Source organism: Petaurus breviceps, unplaced genomic scaffold (genome assembly GCF_028583685.1).
Source record: "Petaurus breviceps papuanus isolate PSGF00001 unplaced genomic scaffold, PetGlider_PUasm1.0 76, whole genome shotgun sequence".
NCBI lineage: Eukaryota > Metazoa > Chordata > Mammalia > Diprotodontia > Petauridae > Petaurus > Petaurus breviceps.
The window spans coordinates 19,431,234-19,452,395 of record NW_027186473.1 but is presented as its reverse complement, the minus strand read 5'-3'; the positions used below and the strand labels follow the sequence as shown (position 1 = coordinate 19,452,395).

At 33.7% G+C, this 21,162-nt stretch overlaps 1 protein-coding gene across 7 annotated transcripts in view; it reads right to left on the bottom strand.

The window, feature by feature from the left end:
- Nucleotides 1–21,162, bottom strand: part of ADGRL3 (adhesion G protein-coupled receptor L3) — a 1,002,012-nt gene that overhangs the window by 143,975 nt on the left and 836,875 nt on the right. For all 7 annotated transcript variants that reach the window (XM_069105304.1, XM_069105298.1, XM_069105300.1 and 4 more), the window contains 4 exons: nucleotides 16,457–16,640; nucleotides 15,267–15,389; nucleotides 10,884–11,092; nucleotides 10,035–10,211 (listed from right to left, as the gene is read on the bottom strand). In XM_069105304.1, coding sequence (XP_068961405.1) covers nucleotides 10,035–10,211; nucleotides 10,884–11,092; nucleotides 15,267–15,389; nucleotides 16,457–16,640 — 693 coding nt within the window. The remainder of the gene's footprint in view (nucleotides 1–10,034; nucleotides 10,212–10,883; nucleotides 11,093–15,266; nucleotides 15,390–16,456; nucleotides 16,641–21,162) is intronic.

Here is a 21,162-nt window from a genome sequence, read left to right as displayed (position 1 = left end):
TTTAATACAGGCTTGTTGATTTAGATGTAGGTCTGTATTAAGTTTTACCTATATTATTGGAATAGCCTCATGATTGATATCCTTCCACTCAGATTTTTCCCTATTCCAGTTTCTCCTTCACACCCATTGACTGACATTCCCTGCACACAGGTGCGATCACCTTATTCTCTTGTGCACAAATCTTTAGTTACACCCAATGGGGAAAAATACAAATGTCAAACTGATATTCCAAACTCTCTATTATCTAGCTCAGACATACACACATACACACACACACACACACACACACATACACACATATATAAATTTCCAGCTTTCTTCTGCATTAATCATTTTCACATACTTTTAGTTCCAGACAAATGTGACCTTCCATTACTGCTTGCTCCTGTCTAGCTCCTTCCTCTCTCCATGAAATTTAAACATGGCATCCTTTCTTTCTAGAATGGATACTCCCCTCTCCAATCATAGCCTATGAAAATCCTTCTATAAAACTCAGGTCAAGTGCTACCTACTTGAGAAAGTCTTCCATTTAGATGTGATCCTTTCATCCTTGAATCTCTTATGCCACTATGTGACCTCTCTCCTATACTTAATCATTTTCTAACTTGTATCATGACCTTGTGTGGTAAAAAAGAAATGAAAAGTCAAAACAACAATAAATTTAGAGAAAGCATGGCAAGAGATCCAATATGGTCAGATCATATTGAGAGCATTCAAGGATGAAATTATAAACAGCAAAACAGATAAAAAAGGGAAAAGATCTGTCAAGGTTCCTATAAAATCTAATGTGCTGCATAAAAAATTAAAATATCTTTAAAGAAAATATAAGGGAAAAGTGATTGGACTAAACTCAATTTACACACAAAAGATTCATACAGGATATAACACAATATTGAGGACACTGAGGGATTGACATTCAAAAGATCAGAAAGAGGGCAAAATAACAAACATCTGGGGGGAAAGAGCCATGTATATTATTACTACTGAAAAAAAGGTGATGGAGAAAACATTAATAACTACCTAATCATAGGCCTACTGTCTTATGTATATTAAATATAACATGATTGTGCACATATCTCATCTTCCCTACAGGGTAATAAGCTCCTTGAAGTTGGAGACTACTTCCTATTTACTCTTACATCAGCACCCAGTACAAGGCCTGGCAAAAAAGCTTAATAAATGTGTCAACTATTGTTGAATTTGTGAAGTTTAAGTAAAATTTAATTATTCATGAGCTTCACAAAAACATTATTAATATCCCATCTGTAAATAATATTCTACTGGAAAAAGTACTTCTAATTTCATTCTTCCCAAGAGACCTTTTCTAGTCCTAAAACATAAAAGTTATAGAAAAATACCCTAGAGAGAATAAACATTCCCCCAAAATAGCATTTTTTTTTGTTTATAGTACAATGAATAGTTATTATTGGCACTTCTATGAACTCAGGCTGCAGAAACTCTCGGCAGAGGTTTCTAAGTAATAATTCCTATTCATAGACTGCCAAATCCAACTGAGCTTTCATCTATCTGTTCTCACACATGATGCAAATATTAGACAGATGTTTATGTGTTTTAAAAAAAAAGGATTTTTAATGAATTTCTCAACTTTTCATCTTAGATGAAGCATTTTTTGTTGCTGCTCATTTATTTTGTTTAACAATATTTTTGTAGAAAGCTTTCTCATATGAATGTTCATTTTAAGACCATGTAACAATGCTTCTTTGCTTACTTTATGGTCTTGAAACAGGTTAGGGCAAAATTCTCATTTTCACTGTTAACTTGTCTGAAAATTATGAAAATAGTACTTTTTATAGGGTACTTTATATGATATATTACACATACTGAAAGTTAGCAGTTTGATAACCAGTGATTAAGCCTGGCAATTTTATATCTGTCATGGGATTTCAATGGTCATTATTCCTATAGTTTTCTTAACAAGGTATTATTTTTGCTACTTTTCTGAACAGATATGTCATCGTATTTTAGTCAGCAACTGAATCTAGTTCTCTTTTAATTGCCATTTGTAGGAATTAATGAGTGTAGATTTTTTAGCTAAGAATTTCTAGATTAACATTTGCTGGCATTTGTAACTGTAAAAATTCATGATGATGTGTAACATCTCACCTGAAAAAGCTCATCTGGGGATTGAAATAAACCAACATGACTTCATGTATTTATTTATAAAATTCCTTTGAGTTTGCCCAGCATGAAAGAAATGATAAGTCGTTTTCCAACTTCTGAATAACATAAATTAGAGCTAACACCTCCTAAAAAGTGTGGGTTGCCTGGATAAGGCTTTTTGATGGGGAGGGTTTGGGAAAGAGAAGAAAATAATTGGAAAGGTGGTGAATACAGAAACAAGGAAGTATAAAGATACACTGAGTTCTTTTGAGTTCACTGAAATCTAGGAATCCATCTAGAGCAAATGCACAGTGGATTAGGTAAATTAAGGTGGCTCTGGGATCATTTAATTCTCATATAGTCAGTGTATTAAAAACAAAATCTTTCTTCTCAATTGATCAGTCTTCCTTGTTCAACTAGGAATTGATCCCACAAACTCCCTGTCGAAAAACCTTAGATAAATCACTACTTGTCTGGTCAGTAATTGGTATTTTCCCCCACTTAAGACAGAGATATATAGCTACACTGATTAAGAAGCCAGACGGCTATCAATCACAGAAGGAATGAGCCAGAGCTTTACCTCACTGTTCTAATAATTAAAATACAATCCATAACTCATAGGACTTCTAAAGAATTCTCTTTATACAATAGCACATGACCTTACTCTGCTTCTAAGAACACATACATCTGTACCCTTAAGTGGCTGTAATTAAAACGCCATAATTTTATAATGGTTTTTATGGGGTTAAAAGAAACACTATCCACATTAATCTTTACTCAGCAGCAATAAGTGATTACACAGAACTGAAAGAAATATATTCCACTGTAGAGAGGCAGAATAGTTTAATATTTTAAACAATTTCCCTTAAAAAAAACCTAAAGTCCTTCAGTTTAGTTGTGACTTCATCAATAAACTAGGAAGACCAAATAAGAAAATATCCTTTAGGAATCTACTAATTCATGAAGAAGGAAAATTAGACTTCTGTTTGGTCTGAAAAGGCAGAACTGGAAGATGAAGGGGAAATCTGGTGTTGATATATGAGGAAAACAAACCAACAATGAGCTACCCAAAAGCAGAATGGGCTGTCTCTCTGATGCACTGGATATCCCCCCATTGGAGGTGTTCAAGTAACAGCCTGATAGACACTAGTCAGGTATGTCAGGGATTCGTGTTCAGGTCCATATTGAAATTCATTTCATCTCTAAAGATTCAGTGAAGAACTGACCAGTGTGATAGCCACACTTTGAAAAACCCTGGTATAGAATAGCTAATGATTTCCACACTGAAAAGACAGGTTGGATAGCTCAAATTTTAACCTGCATTTTCCCCACTGGTATTTCTTTGTGAACTGAAAGTATTTCAGATTAAAGCCCAAATTTCCAAAAGTCAGTCCTTTCATGTATAACCTATCATTTACTGGGGGAAAGAGACCTTTTTTTCGCCGACTCTTATCTTTGACAAGTGGTAACGTGCAGAAACAATATATTCCCCTTCTGAATCTGATAGAATCAGACACCAATCTTCACCTTGAATTCAAATCCTTAATACTTTATTGAACAAAAATGTTTTTAAGTCTTAAAAATTGCGATTCTTAGCTAATTAAGTAGAGTTTTTTTTATTGAAATTATAAAGTTAAGTCAGAATATCACTGTTCAATAAGACAGATTGGAAATTCAGTTGCTAAAGTAAGAAGTGGATAGGTTTAGTACAAAATATTAAGCAAAACAAATCACCAGAGATGAAGGATATCCATTCTGAATCATTTGTTTATAAGAGCTGAGAAAGAGACAGTATAGGTTGCTTTTTCATGAAAAGTAATCAGGATAATTCATAAGTACTTTGCCTGAAGGATCAGCCATCTTACATAAACTATTTTCTCACATTTAAAATTAAATATAGATAATTTTAAGTTGTTTTTGTTCAAAGATACTTCATTTCAGTCTTTCTCAATTAACAAAATTAAAACTGTTCCTAGTCCTCTCAAGGAAATTATCTGGGTATAATATGACATTATCAACTTGATATTAATATTCCCTAAAAAATAATGTCAATTGAGTGGCTCTGCCTTATTGTAAGGTGAACATCTAGTGCAATTTAATCACTTGCCATGTGCTAGGTACTAGGAATACAAATTTTAAGAAGAGACAGTCCCTGTCCTCCAGGAGCTTATAATCTAATGGGGGAAAGACAGTACATAAAAGGAAGCTGAAGGAGGGGTTGGGGGTGGGGAGAAGGAGACCAGGAGAAGACTCTTAGAAGTCAGAGATCCTGATAGAAAGTGGACTTACTGAGAAGGTTGTGAGCCTATTATAAAGGAGGGTTTTGAGAGGACTTTAGTGCTCTGTCCCTTAATCCTCCAATCACAGGAGAGAAGCAACTGTGGGTGAGTTGAGTGGATGCTGAATACCCAAACCTTAGTCAATGTTTGTAATGTAGTTGCAAATACTTAATGAACTTATAATTTTAGTTGCTCAGATTTCAGGATAGAACAAAAGCAAGAACTCTTCCTTAGCCTTAGAATTTTCTTCAACTATAGTGAAACCTGATCTAATTCAAGTGAATAGAAGTTTTAGACAGATAAATGGTGGACAGCGTTTAATGAAAAGAAAAAAAAATTGCATATGATAAGGGACCTCACAGAAGCAGGAACTCACACATGTTAGAACGTTGGCAAATATACTGATGATTACAATTGGTTTCTAACCTTAATATAATAATGGATCTGAGATCTCATTTGTCAGTATGAATGCTCTGTCTTTACTGGTATAGTGCATGGCATGAGGCCTTCTTATCCTACCATATCTTAACCAAGTCTTTCCATAAATCTTCCATATATGCATCTTATTCTTTTAATATTTCAAAAGTAGGAGTGTAGCAATCTGACTACCTCCTTCTTTTCCTTTATTCTTTCTTTTCTGGCCATACATGTCCCTGGTTAAGTCTTTTATATCATTTCTTATGTACACATCATCTCTAACATTATGTTGCAGTTTTCCTCTACCCAGTATGTATATTTGATCTACCTCAAAAGATATCTGCCATTAGATTTGTTATGAGATCATGGAATTCCATGATGATTTGTAGTCATAAAAAAAACTACCAGGAATACCATGGCATTAAGAAAAAAACCAAGTCTTTGCTGCAACAAGTCTTTTGGGATCACTGAAAGCATATGGAAAATAGTAATGGTTCCCTAACTGGAGAAGAACAATGCTGTCCTGATTACTGAAACAAGGAAGAGAGTGCAATCTTCAAGTCATGGGACCACGAGGAGACCAGTTTGATTGCTTTCTAGTTAACATTCTAGAGCAGGGGAGTACCATATAATTATCTGCAGGCTAAATGTATCACCCATGAACTAAGAATGATTTTTTTTTACATTTTAAATAATGTATTGTATTTTAAAATGCAAAAAAAAGACAAAAATTCTTATCAGCAGGCCCTACAAAAAAAAAGCAGGTCAGATTTGACCCTTTTTGCTATAATTTACTAACACATCAAGACTATAGTATCACATAAATGGTTAGTGAAAAATCCAAAAAGGAGCTATGATTACACAAATTCAATAAGGCTTCATCCAGACTAAATTAATTTCTTATTTTCCAACTTGAAAAATGATAGATAAGGACAACATGTAGATAGAATTTAGCAAAACATTTGACAAAATATCTCATGCTACTCTTATAGACATGAAGATGTACTAGACAACTGGTGAAATAGGTGTATTCAGAATTACCTAAAGAGAAGAGATAAATATCAATTAGTGTGAATAATAAATCTTCTAAAGTGGTCACATTATTAAAATTTGCATTGCACATTTCCAATTAGATTAGAAACAGTACATCTTATGAGCAGTTAGCTGGCAACAGTGAATAGAGCACTGGGCCTGGAGTCAGGAAGACTCATCTCTGTGCATTTGAATCTAGCCTTAGAAACTTACTAGCTGTGTAACCCTGGACAAGTAACTCGCCCAGTTTCCTCCCTATAATGAACTGGAGAAGGAAAGAGCAAACCAATTCTGTATTTTTGCCAAGAAAACCCCAAATGGGGCCATGAAGAGTGAGGCATAACTGAAATGACTCAAGAAATAACAACCCCATATTTTACATAATTGTAACTATATAATAGTTAGAATTTTAATATAGAGATTCATTATTCATACTGATTGGGATCTAGCTGTAGTCAAAAAAAGTTACATGTCAATATGGAAGGAGCTCTTTTGCAGAAGGCTGCAGAGGTTGTTATAGTTTTCAATAATTTGGATATAGGTATAGGTGGCATGCCTAGGAAATCTGCAGATGAAGTAAAGCTAGGGACATATCTAAACGTTTGAACGAGAGAAGCAGAAGCCTAAAAGACCTTCCCAAGTTAGTCTGTTTCCCATATCTAATAAAAAAGACTTAATAGGGACATAATTGAAATATTCTTCTAGGATAAAAAGAAAGCCACATGGACATATGCACAACCTCACAAGTATAAGATGGAGAGGTCATGGCTAGAAAAGATTGGGGATGGAGAGGTTCAAGGTCAAAAGGTAACAGTGTTTGAGAAAAAAGAGAAAAATAACCATGATTTAAGTATGAATTAAGAGATTCAGAGGGTTTAGAACTAGGAAGGTGATATGGTCTTCCCTGGTCAGATCACATCTATTTATAGTTCAGTTCTGGGTATTAGCTTTTAGAAAAAACATTGATAAACTATAGTACATTTGGAGGAGAATAATGGAAAAAGGATATTAAAAGTTCTCATATTCATACAATATGAGTAACAGTTGACATAATTGTAGACATTTAGTCTAGAGAAAAGAATATTCCTGAGGTTGTCAACAAGCATTTATTGAGTGCTTACTATATTCCAGGCCCTGAGAATACAAATATAAGCAAAACAGAAAGATAGTTCTTACTCTAAAAATGCTTACGTTCTAAAGGGGGGAAACAAAGTATAAATGGGAGTTCAAAAGGAGGGGCAAGGGTAAGAAAGGAAGAGAGGAAGAAGAATTCTAAAAGTCAGGTGTACCTCTGAGAGAACAGTGAAGGAGTGAACACAATTGGCTTGGTCACTCCTTCAAAATGGGGGTTCCTGGAAGAGAAAATATAATTGTTCTGAAGTATTTAAAGGGCTATCATGTGGAAGTAGGATTAGTCTTGCTTTTGCTTGGCACCAGCAGTGAAACTAAGATAAGAGAGCGAAGGACCAAGATATTTGATATAAGAAAAAAATATCCTAACAATTAGAGCTATTGAAAAGGAGTATGGGCTGTCCATGAGGTAGAAGGTTCCTCCTCAATGAAGTTCTTTAAGTAGTGACTAGATGGTTTGACATATTGTAGACAGAATTCTTGTTCCCCTGAGGACTTCATGGCCTTAGACTCCCTTCCAACTCTGCAATTCTGTGATTCTAGAATTCCTGAATGTTTTCATCAGCAAAATAAAAGATTAGACTAGGAACTTTCCCATCTTTTATATTTTATGTAGAATTCTAATAATGGATTGTATTTTTACTTTGGCAAAAATAAAACACATATGTAACACCTGAAAATTTATAGGATACATGAAACAAACGTGTTATTAGAAAAAAAGGTGTCATTTAATAATTTAAAAAAACTCAAATTTTGAAAATGCTCCTAGAATCATATTTAACTTACATAATTTTCTCACTTGGTATTTTTTTTTTTGCTAAAACAAGTAATTCCCATAAAATATGTCAAACTTTGGTCTGGAGTAAGAGAATGTAATATTTAAAAAGAAGTAAAGGTCCACCTATAGGATTAAAAGTATAATAACCCCATGTTTGACACTCCCTAAATATTAATAACCTAGGAAAGAACTACCTTTTTGAAAATGAAAAGCTTTCTGGCAGAAATGAGGTTTAGACTAACACTTTACAATATATTGTATAATAAATTCAAAATGGATTACATGGCCTGAATTTTAAAAAATATATCCTAAAAAAATTTATAGAGATGCAGATCATATGACTTTAATAGCTATGAGAAAAAGGTAAATTCTTAATGACATGAAAGAACTAATTGTTAAAGATAAAAGAAAGATTATTTTGGTTATACAAAATTGAAATTTTGTACAATATTTGTACAATAAATTCATTTATCTAGAATAAAAAGAGAAATGATCAACTGTAAAAAAAAACACTTTAAAAAATCAAATGGGGTGGCTAGTTGGCACAGTGAATAGAACACTGGCCCTAGTGTCAGGAGGACCTAAGTTCAAATCCGGACTCAGACACTCAACACTAACTAGCTGTGTGACCTTGGGCAAGTCACTTAACCCCATTTGCTTTGCCCTCCCCCTCCAAAAAAGAAAAAAAAAAATCAAATACCTATGATAGAGGTTCGATACCCAAGATTTATAGGCAACAAATAAAAAATTTTAAGACCAAAATCTATTCCTTTTTTTTTTTTTGCCTTTTGGAGGGCAATTGGGGTTAAGTAACTTGCCCACGTTTACACGGCTAGCTTGTGTGTGTGTGTGTGTGTGTGTGTGTTAAGTGTCTGAGGCCAGAACTGAACTTGGATCCTCCTGACTCTGGCGCTTTACTCACTGCGCCACCTAGCCACCCCCTCAAAATGTATTCTTGAATAGAGGGTAAGAACAAACAGGTCTCAAGAAAAGAATTGTAAATCATTAACAATCCCATTAAATGTTCCAAATCAATGAGTAAGAGAAATATAAATCAAAACAAGTTCACCCAAAACTTGTAAAATTGGCAAAGACTGAGAAAAGATAGAAATAAGCAACATTGGAGGGGTTTTCGAAAGATGGGTCACCAAAATTGTTGATGGAGTTGTGAATTGGTACAACTATTCCTGAAAATAATTTAGAATCATGCAAAGGCAATGACAATAATGACTATACTCTTTGATAATGGGGAGTGATCCAGGAGGAAATGTAATTGATATAAAAAGAAAAGATATTAATAAAAATTCATTAAAAAAAGGAAAGTTTCTTTTAAAAAAAAACTTTGATAATGCTCTAAAATCTTAACTAATGGATATTATTTCATCCTCATTTTGCTTTATAACCAATGATTCTAGTAAAATACATCAAACTTTAGTCTGGAAGTTAAAGAATGACATATTTGAAAAGAAGTAGAGATGTAACAGTAAGATTACAAGATTAGGACTGATATTCTGTAAAATTGATCCTCATCATTAGGAACAAAATACTGATGAGCAAAATGATTAAACAATTCCATTGAACAAAAACAACTTGCCTTTTAAAATACTCATCAAACTGTATAAATTTTGAGTAAAATTATTTAAATAAAATAATGCTGGCATTCAAGATACTTTTACCACCCATAATTTCTGCCAAAAAGTCTATAGTCTTATTCATTGAGAAAACAATGAAAATACCACTATTTTATCTTATGGACCTAAGAGTCCTTTAGATTTAAAATATAAACGTGTGTGTGTGTGTGTGTGTGTGTGTGTGTGTGTGTGTGTGTGTGTGTGTGTGTGTGTAGAGTTGGATGGTTCAGGGAAGAAAGCAAAAGAATTGATGATAAATGTGAAGAACCTCTTTAGGTAAGGCTCATAAAACTGGAGATACTCATTATGGAAAACAAAATGCTTGGGAAACAAAGGGCTCCCTCAATACCAGTCTACTAATTCATGAAGAGATCAATTCTATTATGAAGAGAAAAGAGGTGGCTATTGAAAGAATCAACCGAAGGATACTGGTTTGACAACTGGAAGAAATTCTGGGACAGAATGGTGGGAAAAAGTAGATTACACACTTACACATTCATATGATTCCTCTTTGGGAAACCAAAATCAAGGGCAGTATATACTCATGTATTGTGATTAAGATGAAGTCTCTGAATATATATTGGATTTGATGGCATTACAATGTTCTCTCTAGCCCTAATAATCTATTGTTTTGTAGTATCTTACCTTAACTTCCACATGTGCCATCAATACAGCAAAGTTGGTTAGATGATTACAAGAGCATGTGGTGTGCGTCTTATTTGTTGTCAGGAGGCGACAGCCCTGTGTTGACCAATAGCCTGTCATTGTGCGCTTGGAGTAGCTCCAGAATGAACAGTTAGGGTTGAAATTTTCCTCAGATTGCTATAAGGAAGAAATTTTCAAAGCAAATAACTTTTAAATGATATAAATTAAGAGGACATATTCCAAATCCAACTTTTTACCCTAATGATTCTAGTTTCATTTGAACTAATTTTTTTTGTGGCATTCATCTAGTCCAAGATATATGGAATAATTTATTTTTCTAATACCAGATTAGTTCTAAGTTATTTATTCATTATAACTGCAAACAAATTTTAATGCCTTAGTACCATGTCCACTCATTTATGTGTAGAGAATTAATATCTCTTGGCAATTAAGTTTGGTACTCATATCACATGGTCACGAGACATTTATCTTCTTTTTCTGAAGTCCTGCTATATATAATATTCATAAGAGTTATAACAAAATAATTTTCTATACAATTTTCCATGTTTTTAGCTTTTTATTTTGAAAAAAAATTACTGGTCAAATTAATGTCCAACTTATGTTCTGATACAAAACATAAAAGAAACATGGCTTCCCCAAAATAAACACTCTAAGGGGAAAAAACAAATTTCAGCAGCAGAATTATCCATAGCTACTGAATTTGTCAAAGGGTACATAATAATATAAATTTAAAAAGCAAACTGAATTTTAAAATTAATTTTGTAAAGAAAATGAAAAATGTGAATAAACTGAATAATCAAAATAAATTTACATGTGCTATTATCTTACCTTGATATGCTTAACAGTAAACACTACTGGATCAGCCAAATAAACTTTGTTACTGAACTCTTTGTTTATTGCTGCTGTAATAACAGGGGAATTGACGATGACAGAATGATTGGTGGACATGGCCTCTGTTCCCAACTTCATACTGGCATTCTCCGTGGACAAATAAGGACCCAAGTTGTTATACAGGACAAAAGCCACTCTGATCTCTCCTAAAATAAATGTGAATTTGAATCAAAGGTTGGGTTCAAATGTTGATTAATCTATTTGGTCTAAATAGTTCTGCTAGGATTAATTATATTTGAATCATTTTATCAGTATTTTTTCAATTAAAAACAAACTTTAAAAGGCTTCAATTGCTTAAAGCACACTTTTTTCCTTCTAAACTCTATTTTAAAATTTTCAGCTTTTAATAATCACTTTTGCCAAACTTCTTTAGGAAATCTGTGCAAGGGAAGATAATAGATATCTTAACATAAAAGTAAAAAAAACAAACTAGTATCACAAAATGTTTTACTACCAATGACTCCTTTCTTAATGCCCATTGAATCTACTAAAATTATTCAGGCCACTCACCTACAAACATAGGATTCGAGCTAGGAAGAAACCTTCGAGGTCATCTTGCCCAATCCTCTCATTTTATGTATGAAGAGGAGTTCCAGGGGTGTTAAAGGATTTGCTCATTATCAGAGTTAATTATTGACAGGTATAAGCTTTGTATATTAATCTCTGGACCCTAATCCAGCCATTGACAATGTCCAGGACAAACTTGAGTTTGCACTACATTGTCTCACTGGCAATGTAAGGCATGTGTAAATAGCAATGATTCTTATTTCCCCAATAAGTCACTATTTAAGAAAGAAATTATTTCTAGGTACCCAATTGCTTAAAAATGTATATTATACACTGGTGTCTTGGGATAAAAAAAAGGAAAAAATTGTTGCATTTGTAATGGAGCCTGAGACAAATAATCTATCTGAAATAATTACTTAATTTGAAATAGAGTCTTTTTCTCTCTTATAACACAATGCATGTTGAATATTTGTTGAATTAAACTTCCAATTGTTGGAATTAAAATTCCAATGTTGTGAGTAGAATACGTCCAATAAACAGGTAAAGACATTAAATAAAAAATCAGTTCAATTTAACAATCAACAAGTCCCTGCGTATTCAGGGCACTGTTCCATACAGTCAGGTATGCTGACTAGTCACCTTCTTTTGTCTTTCCCATTTGCTTATGAAGCAGATGGGAATTAAATCATGAAAGCAACAAAAAGCAAAGTGGTTATAAATGGAAGCCTTGTCTATATGTCAGGCATAGTACCACATTTGGAATTCACTTGTTTGGATTTGGAGTCGGGAAGTTGAGAGTTCAAATCCTGCTCATACATTTATTAGCTGTGTGACCCAAGACAAGTCACTTAAGCTCTCTCACCCAGTTTCCTCATTGGTAAAATTGAGGAAGTCCCTTCTAGCACTAAATCTGTAAGTTACAATCCTTTTTGAGGAGAAGTTAGCTTAAATTTTTAATTCCATTCTGAAGATAGAGAAAAAATCCTTCTTGAGGAGAAGTTAGCTTTAGTTTTTAATTTCATTCTGGAGATAGAGAAAAAAATCTGATAGTTCAGCCAAGATGTTTTAAATGCTCAAACACATTTTAAAAAAAAAAGCCCTTTCCACTCTGAATTATAATATAACTTGGGTCCAAACACAACATTATAGCTGCTTTTAGTGGAGATACCAATGAGCTAGAGTTCAACATTTGGAAAGGACAACAGAAACATTAATAGTTTTGTGGAGAAATTGGTTAGCATTTGAACTTTAAAATATTGCATAAAATTCTAATCAGATTTTTGTTTTGAAAGAGCTTGTGATCAAAGAACATTTTTTTCTAAATGAAGCAAAATACTTTTTATTTTAAATATGCACTATAGTAAATAAGACACATTTTGTTCAAATGGAAATATATTCTATGAATATCCTAAATCAATACAAATAAAAAGCAAAAGGAGCAAGAAAGAGAAATAATTTATGACAGTAAAAGTAATGGACAAGGGATTCTGAGGACATTGACTCAATTTCCAAAACTGACACACAACCAGTATGATATTAAGTAACTCACTTCATCTCTCTAAAACTCAGTTTCCCTGTTTGCAAAATTAGGTCCTTGGCTTAGGTCATCTGAGATCACAGGAACATTGATCTAAGAGATGGAAGAGATCTCTGAGGCCTCTCCTTTCATAAAACAAGAAACTGAAGCCCAGAGACATGAAGTCAGTGGCCCGACATCATCACTCAGGGAGCAAGCACCATAGGTAGGATTTAAATTCAGGTCCTCTGACTTCAGAGTCAATGTTCTTTCCCCTGTGCCATGCACCTTTGAGCTTTCCTCCAATCCCAAATCCTTGCTCCTTTAGATTGAACAAATTTATGAAATCATTCAAACACTCTGGTCAAATTCATTACATTAGTTCTTTACATTAGTTAAATCTTAAAGTTCACATCACAGCTTTTAAATCACTTTAAAAAAAGGTTTATTATTTTGTAGGTTGCATAAGAAGGCCAGAAAGTTTTAAGTTTCTCAGTTACAAGAGTTGGGTACAAATAGGATAAAGTCCTAAGGCAAAAAGTTTAGCCCTGACTTCAATACAGACATCACAGAATTGAGTGATACACACACACACACACACACACACACACACACACACTGCCTTTTATACCTATAGGAACTAGAAAATAATTGGTTGCACATGAGTATTTTTGGTAGGGTATGTACTGTGACTTGAACAAGAAAACACTGGTGGGAATATTATAATTTCTTTATATTATATTTTATTATAAATATATAATTATAATTTATATTATTTTTATATTATAATTTCTTTATTGTGTATTAGTAATAATATCCTTTGGTAATGAAACTTTGCCTATATTCAATTTTATAGGTGACTATTTCATCAACCATTGGCACACTACTCTTCCAATCTGTCAGTCAGTAACCCTTTACTAAGCACTATGTGCTAGGTTTTATTATAAACACTGGGGGTGTAAAGAAAGGCAAAAATATGGTCCCTCCTCTCAAGGAGCTCACATTCTAACAGAGGACACAAGATACAAACGTATACACACACACACACAACATCTGTATCTATGTATAATAATATGCCTAGTGAGAGGAGGCATTATTAGTCACCCTGGATGAGATAACAAGAAGAAGACAAATATATAAGTGCAACAAATATGCTCAGAGTAATATTTCCTACAGAGAGAGAAATCCTCAAAAAAGTATAAGTAAAAAAAAAGGAGGAAGATAAGAAAAAAGAAAAGGAAGAAGAGAAGGGAGAGAAAAAGTCATTTAGGTTTGGTTATGGAACTAATCCGTTCCACTGTGTATTCCCACAAAATATGATCAATTCATTATTCAATAAGCATTTATTAAGCACCTTAAAACTTAGATGGTGTCTCATAAGACACCATTTAATCAAGCACTAAATCTTGTTGAATAGATTAAAAATTACATCTAACCACAAAGGCCTGGAATAAGTAAGAAGGTTCATGGATGGTAGGGTAAACAGGCAGAGGGGTTGGGGCAGGATGTGCAGGGATATGGGAAGCAGCATGCTGTGTTCAGATGGTCACCTTGTCGTTTGCCCTGCTGTGTTGTATTTGTCTTCCTCTTTAGGAATGGACTTTCAAAAATCATGCATGGCCCAGGACTTGGGGCAGTTGATCTACTACTCAGCCCTGGACTGGCTGCCTTGGTACTGAGTTGCCCCGATTAGTTAATAAGTTAGTGCAAACAGATGGAGCCTATTCTACCTAATTGTCCCCAGACCAGGACATGATTCACATCCCATCCAGTTGTCTACCTGAAGGAATTTTGCCATTTTCATTGTTACCAGTGTTACCATCCCTTTACTTCCTGCCCTTAGAATAGTAATTAAAACAATGTTACCAAGGTTTCAGGAAAGGATATGTCAATTGTATGGATTAATTCACCATCTCTCTTACTCCCCAAATCAAAATTCCTTTCCCTGATGACTTCTTTCTTACATATGTTACTTCCTTTTACTAGAGTATAAGTTACCTGAAGGAACTGACTGACTCACTTTAATTATATTTCCAGAACTTATCACAATGCCTAGTACATAGTAAGTGCTTAATAAATCCTTTTCCATTCATTCATTCATAGAACAATGAGAATACTGACTTAACTAAGATAGTAGTTAAATTTTAAAGAGTAGTGGAAAAGTAAGGGTGAAAAAGTAGCCAGACTATAGAGGTAGGTTAAGTAAGGAATAAATGAATTAACTCATGATGATGAGAAAATTAATTCCAATTAAATTAAATCCAAAAATTAATTCTTAAAAAAAAAAGCTAACCTACCATTTCGGCCATTTTGTTTCAGGGTATTTGCAGAAAGCTGAATAGTACTTCCATGGCCCATGTTTTCTGGAAATTTTAGATCTTCTAAATTCCCTTCTGTACTCAGCCTTGCAACTTCCAATTCTGTTAACAACAGGAAAGCATCAGAACAAGCTCAATATACACGGAGAAATATCATTTTAATATTATATTTTAATTTAATTATTATCAATTTAATATCATAAAATATCATTTTAAAAATTACCTTAAAGAAATATTTGCTGAAATCTCTAAAATACTTTTAAGATATAAACAAAGGAATCACGAGAATTTATACATAATTTATCAAACTCTCTGATGGCTTTTATTTATTTACAATGTACTTGCCTTCAATCACAGTCAAATATAATTTTTAGAAAAGGAATAAAAGTCTATGATATCACACAGATATATAGAGTTAACAAAATTTCATTAGCATCAATGATAAAATATACTCTGGAAAGAAAAATAAAATAAAACTCCATTTTTTTGCCACTATCTAGAAAAATACTCTGAAAATATTTGTTTGAAAAATGAGTAAAAGAAAAACCTATAAATTATGTCTGCTTTGTTGAAAGGCATACTTTCATTTCATATTTCAATCTAAAAAGCTAAAGTCAACTTAATTAAATTCTCTAAGTAAAATTTTCAACCATAATTAAAAGTCTGCTGATTTTTTGGGGGGCATAGGTTGTTTGTGTGCATGTGTGTGTGTGTGTGTGTGTGTGTGTGTGAGAGAGAGAGAGAGAGAGAGAGAAATACCACACAAAATCTATATAATTTTATTGGCTTCATTTATAAGGCTGATACCTCTATTTTGAATCAATTTCAAGAAATATTCAATTCTCATCTAATATAAAACCAAACTTCTATTCTAAAAGGAGGAATGTCTTCTAGAATACCATATTTATAAAATAGAATTAAGTTCCTTCACTTCAGATGAGCTTATTCCACCATGCTCAATTTGAGAACTATTTGAAGATGCTTTATCTGAAAATGAAAGGTTTTTTTTCTTCCTATGAACAGTATAAGCAATCACCACTCAGCAGAGAAAATCAACTACATAAAACCAATGGAAAAAAGCACCTGTTGGCAAACCTATGGGATATCTTTTCTTTCCCTTCCCAGCAGGAGGGAGAAATTGGTTCTTCTTGATAATGAGGATCACTTACGAATATTGTTTGTGTTTTCCCTGACTATGTCTGTCTTCAAAAGGTTATCGGCCAACACAAAAGCACTTTCCTCCACAGTGTCAAGTAACATGGTGGCTGCACGCAGCTGATCACTTGTCGTGAGGTCTCGCCATGCATTCAAAGCCTGTGGCTGGAGCAGGTTGTTAACTGTCTCAACCATTGCCTGCGGAGAAGAAGAACAGAATGACAGAGGTCTCTAGTGAACCCACATGAGCTGTCAGACATCTGAGAGTACATGCTACCCAGCAAGCAGGGCACAGCAGTCAGCACAACTACAGCATTGTCCTATCTTCCCTTGTGACATGCTACAGCAGAAGGACTCATTATTTTCTACTGTAAACCCCATTTGAGTGTTTGCTAGGCAGGGGGAAAACCTGCTTGTATTTTGAATGACAATAAAAAAGTCATGCTAGATTCCTAGAATCGATAACTCATGCTTCCACATGATCGTGACCACTAAACCTAGAGTAGGCTTTAAAATTATACATTTTCAGACTGGGGGGAAGAATTCCTTAAGCCAAGTCCAGAAAGAAAAGTTCTTTTGCCTATAGATCCTTATAAAACTGGTGGCCCAAAGCAATGAATACATCTTAAAACAAGGACTATAGAGAGAGAACACTTCTTGGTTCCATTCCAGAAAAGATAAGGACGAGTTAAACTTATCAATTTTCTTAGCTAACTAGAAAAATGTTAGAATGGGAAAAATATCAAAGCATGTAAACTTCCAGGGGCTCCCTATGTATTGTATGCCTACAGAAACTTTTCTCCTGCTATTTTCCATTACAGAAGTTCATAAACAGTAAGGTTGTACTATATATAGTCCTCAGGGGTTTTTTTTTTCTTTGAAAGAATCAGCAGGTACTCACATATAGAAAGAAATTACCACATTACATATTGCTTCATCCACATTTCTACACTTGCAAGTCATAGGATGCTAAGGTTTGTTTTGAGCTCTAGGTTCCAAACAAAAATAACCCATCTTCAACTAAGCCCTACTTGAGGGCTAATTTGAACATATAAAAATTGCAAATTGCAAAAATATAAGACATACTTTTAGGGTAATTATATTGAATCCACTGATCACTAAGGCTCAAACTGATTAAGAAAAGAAAAAGATGCCTGGTTAGCCAATATAGGCACAGATTCTAGGTGGCACATGAATGTTTTTTTTTTTCAACAGGGCTGAAGTTTACTCTGTGTTTGCCAAAAGTAGGATGAGATGGTAGAACTACCCATATTACTGAAGCATTTTTTTGTAGTTGGTGTTTTCTTAGTAACAAACAACAATTTTTTTTCTGTTTCATAACACCTTGGTTCCTAATTAACACTAGTTTAACAACTAATTTGCCTTCTGATAAAAGTTGTCTTTCTTGTCATTTTTCCAAGATGCTTTAAGTCCTGGCCACAAAGTGCCACTATCATGCTTTTCTGGAGAATAGCCTCTCAGTTTGCCTTTTTCATTCTTTTCCTCTTCCTCTCCCAACAAGTTTTTTTTTTAAATGAAAATGAACAAAACAAAGAATCTCAAATAGCTTAATTGGTTGGTACTTTTCACATAGTATTCTTTGGCTCTTCCACTAGTTTTTTGAAAGTATGCCCATAAGGGGGAGGGTAGGAGATGAATCTGACTCCCTAAATCATGGAAAGAACTACCTTGAAGGTTCTTCTCTTAGTAGAAAGGGAAATGTCAAGAGGGAGATGGGTAATGTAGAAGCATTTAACACCTATCCTGAAGCCAAATGGAGACAAGAAACACTCTTCGCATGAAGAAATCCTTGCCGCCCCCCCCCCAGAGGTTTCTGATACTTGCTGAATTAAAAGTCAGAATTAATAAAAAGAAAAATAAGAATGCATTATATAAAAATGTCTTTCCTTCAAAGTATAAGAATCTGATCAGTAAAAGAATAGATTCTCCTTCTCAGATCTACCTATACTACATTTGAATGTAATTCTTTGGGCAAGAAAATGATTCTGAACTCTTATTGGCTTTCTTTCTTAGAAGAGGGGGTTGGATGAGGAGAAGGATCAGATATAACTACTAAACATAGTCAATTGGGAAATATCTGAGCTATTTCTACTGTTAATAAGAGTCAGTAACTCATACAAAGTTGACTTTTAGGGATTCTGCTTTTCTACTTTTTTCATCACCCTGAAGCTGATTCATATTTGAATTGGTAACAGTAACTAAAGAGACTTTAATGACTTTCTATTTACTAAATAAACATATACTTGACATTTACATTTTACCTGGGAATTACAATCTTTTACTTTGAAGATATGAACTATAGGAATCATTCATATTTATATATTATATGTACATTACTGAGAATCCCAAAACCCAACCATGACAAAAATATTAAGTCAGCATTTACTCAAAAGGCAATAGATTGCTGAATCCCCAGAGCCTCTCAAAATAGACATTTGATAAATTTTTGGTGAATTGAATTGATTTGAAAATATAGACCTGCATTTCAGTGTCACAAATCTGAACTGGCTGGCAGGAAGGAATGTTTCACATTCAGTCCCTCCATGAAAAAGCCCCCTTCACAGTATAAAGAAAGAACATTAGATTTTGAGTCAAATGACTAACTAGATGTTTTTTCATTCTCAATGAAAATTCTAGCTCTGCTTTATTTCAATTCTTGGGGCCTCCTTTTCCTCATTAGTAAAATGATGGAATTAGATTGACTGATCTGTAAGTTACATCCCAATACTAAATCTTAGAGGACTATGTTTCAGATAGCAAGTCCAAGAAAATATAAGCATAAGTTATTCAGGTGATTATAAAAACTGTATTTAGCTCTTTGCTTTCTACCATTTAGCCTGGCCATCTCCTTGCCACTGGCCACTGCTTTTTTCTCTTCCTGAGCAATTGCTCCAGAAACCATTCACTGATTACTTAATCCATTCATTGGAAACTTTGCTCTGATCAGTGATTCTGTCAGAGCAAACGCCTAGCCATTCCACTCTTTAACCTGGCCATCTTCTTGACCATCTGCCTTACTTTCCAAGTACATACCAGCTTCCTACCTTTTCACCTTTTGTTCTGCAAACAGTAATCAAAATAATATTATTACTTCTTCTGGAAAGACTGTATCAATTGATTCTCACTGTCTTTTTGACTTCCCAAAGCAAAACCATCCTCCTTGGTCCATCACTCATTTATATCTCATGATTCCCCCTAATGAATGCAAGTTCTTTGAGGCTGGAATGTTCTTGTTTTTTATAATTTTATCTCTAATGATTTGCACATAGTAAATACTTAATGTATACTTTGTATTAATCCTTTCCTGAAGTGAAGAATATAGTACTCAAAGAGCTAAGTCAAAAAGGCTGAATCTGATAATTCTTAATATACCGATTAGCCTCTGAGAGATGAGGTATTATTACATAGTGGTTAGAGTCCCAGACCTGGGTCTAAATTCCACTTCTGACACACAGCTATTGTGTGACCCTGGGTAAATCACTTAATCTCTCAATGTCCCAAGTAACTGTAAAGCTGAATTGCAGGGTATCTGCTGATAGGCATTATTAGAAGGGGTTTCCTTACTGGGAATTCCCTATCAGTGAAATTACAGACCCGGATGAAAAATAAATGAACTAATAACTGAAAAGAAAATGTTTTCTGGTAGAAAAAAATAATGTATTTTCAACACTAGTACCATTTTATAAAATTGCTATCACAGTTTTCCAGTGAAAAGAAGTCACCAGGTAGATAAAAGATATATACTTCCTGTGGATGAAGTGGAAAAAATGGGTTTGGAATTGTAGTGTCTGGGCTCAAATCCCAGTCCTGACACCTACTGATCTGGGTGACCTTGGGCAAATCAATTTCTCTAGGCTTCAATTTCTACATTTGTAAAAATGACAGGGTTAAACTAGATGACCTTCTAATGTCTTTGCTAGCTTTAAATATATGATCCTATGATATTACAAAGTTTTTCAGATGGCTGAACAAACTGAGCAGTTTGACTTAATGAGACCAGACTATTTTGACCAGATTATGTGCAATTAAGGTTTGGTTATTCTCCCCCATTCTTATTCTTTCTAGGATTGTTCCTATCTCCTATTCCCTGGATGATGAAAAACTAATTAATCAGTTAAACCTGATCAATCATAAAATAATATTTCATATTCACATGTCCCATATATTAGATTTACAGAATATATTCTTCAAAGTAACACTGTTAGGAAGTACAAGAACTATCTTTGTTTATAAATGATGTAACTCAAACTAAGAAAGGGTAAATGACTCACTTATGATTACTCAACTTATATGTATAAAAGCATTATGTTTTTGTTTTTCTTATATGCACTTATATGTCTATATATTCTAAATAAATTCTAACTATTCTAAACATATTTGTATGTTCACATGATTTCTATGTACTTCTAAAATAGACTATAGAATTTAGTAAACATATTTTTTTCTCTCTTGTTACAGGAAAAAAAAATACCCATGTACAGAATGCCTTTCCTTTAGTTTAATGCAATTTTACCCCCAAAATATGCTGTGGGGATTATATCATGAGGAAATGAAGTTAATTGTAGAATTATTAGATCATTGGGGTGAGTTGGAAAGGTCAGATTTATTTCACTAAAGTTATAGCTAATGCTAGGACATTCATTAGTTTTCAACATTCTTTAAAATAAGGCAAACAGGTTTCAATACCTTTTGTTTTCTC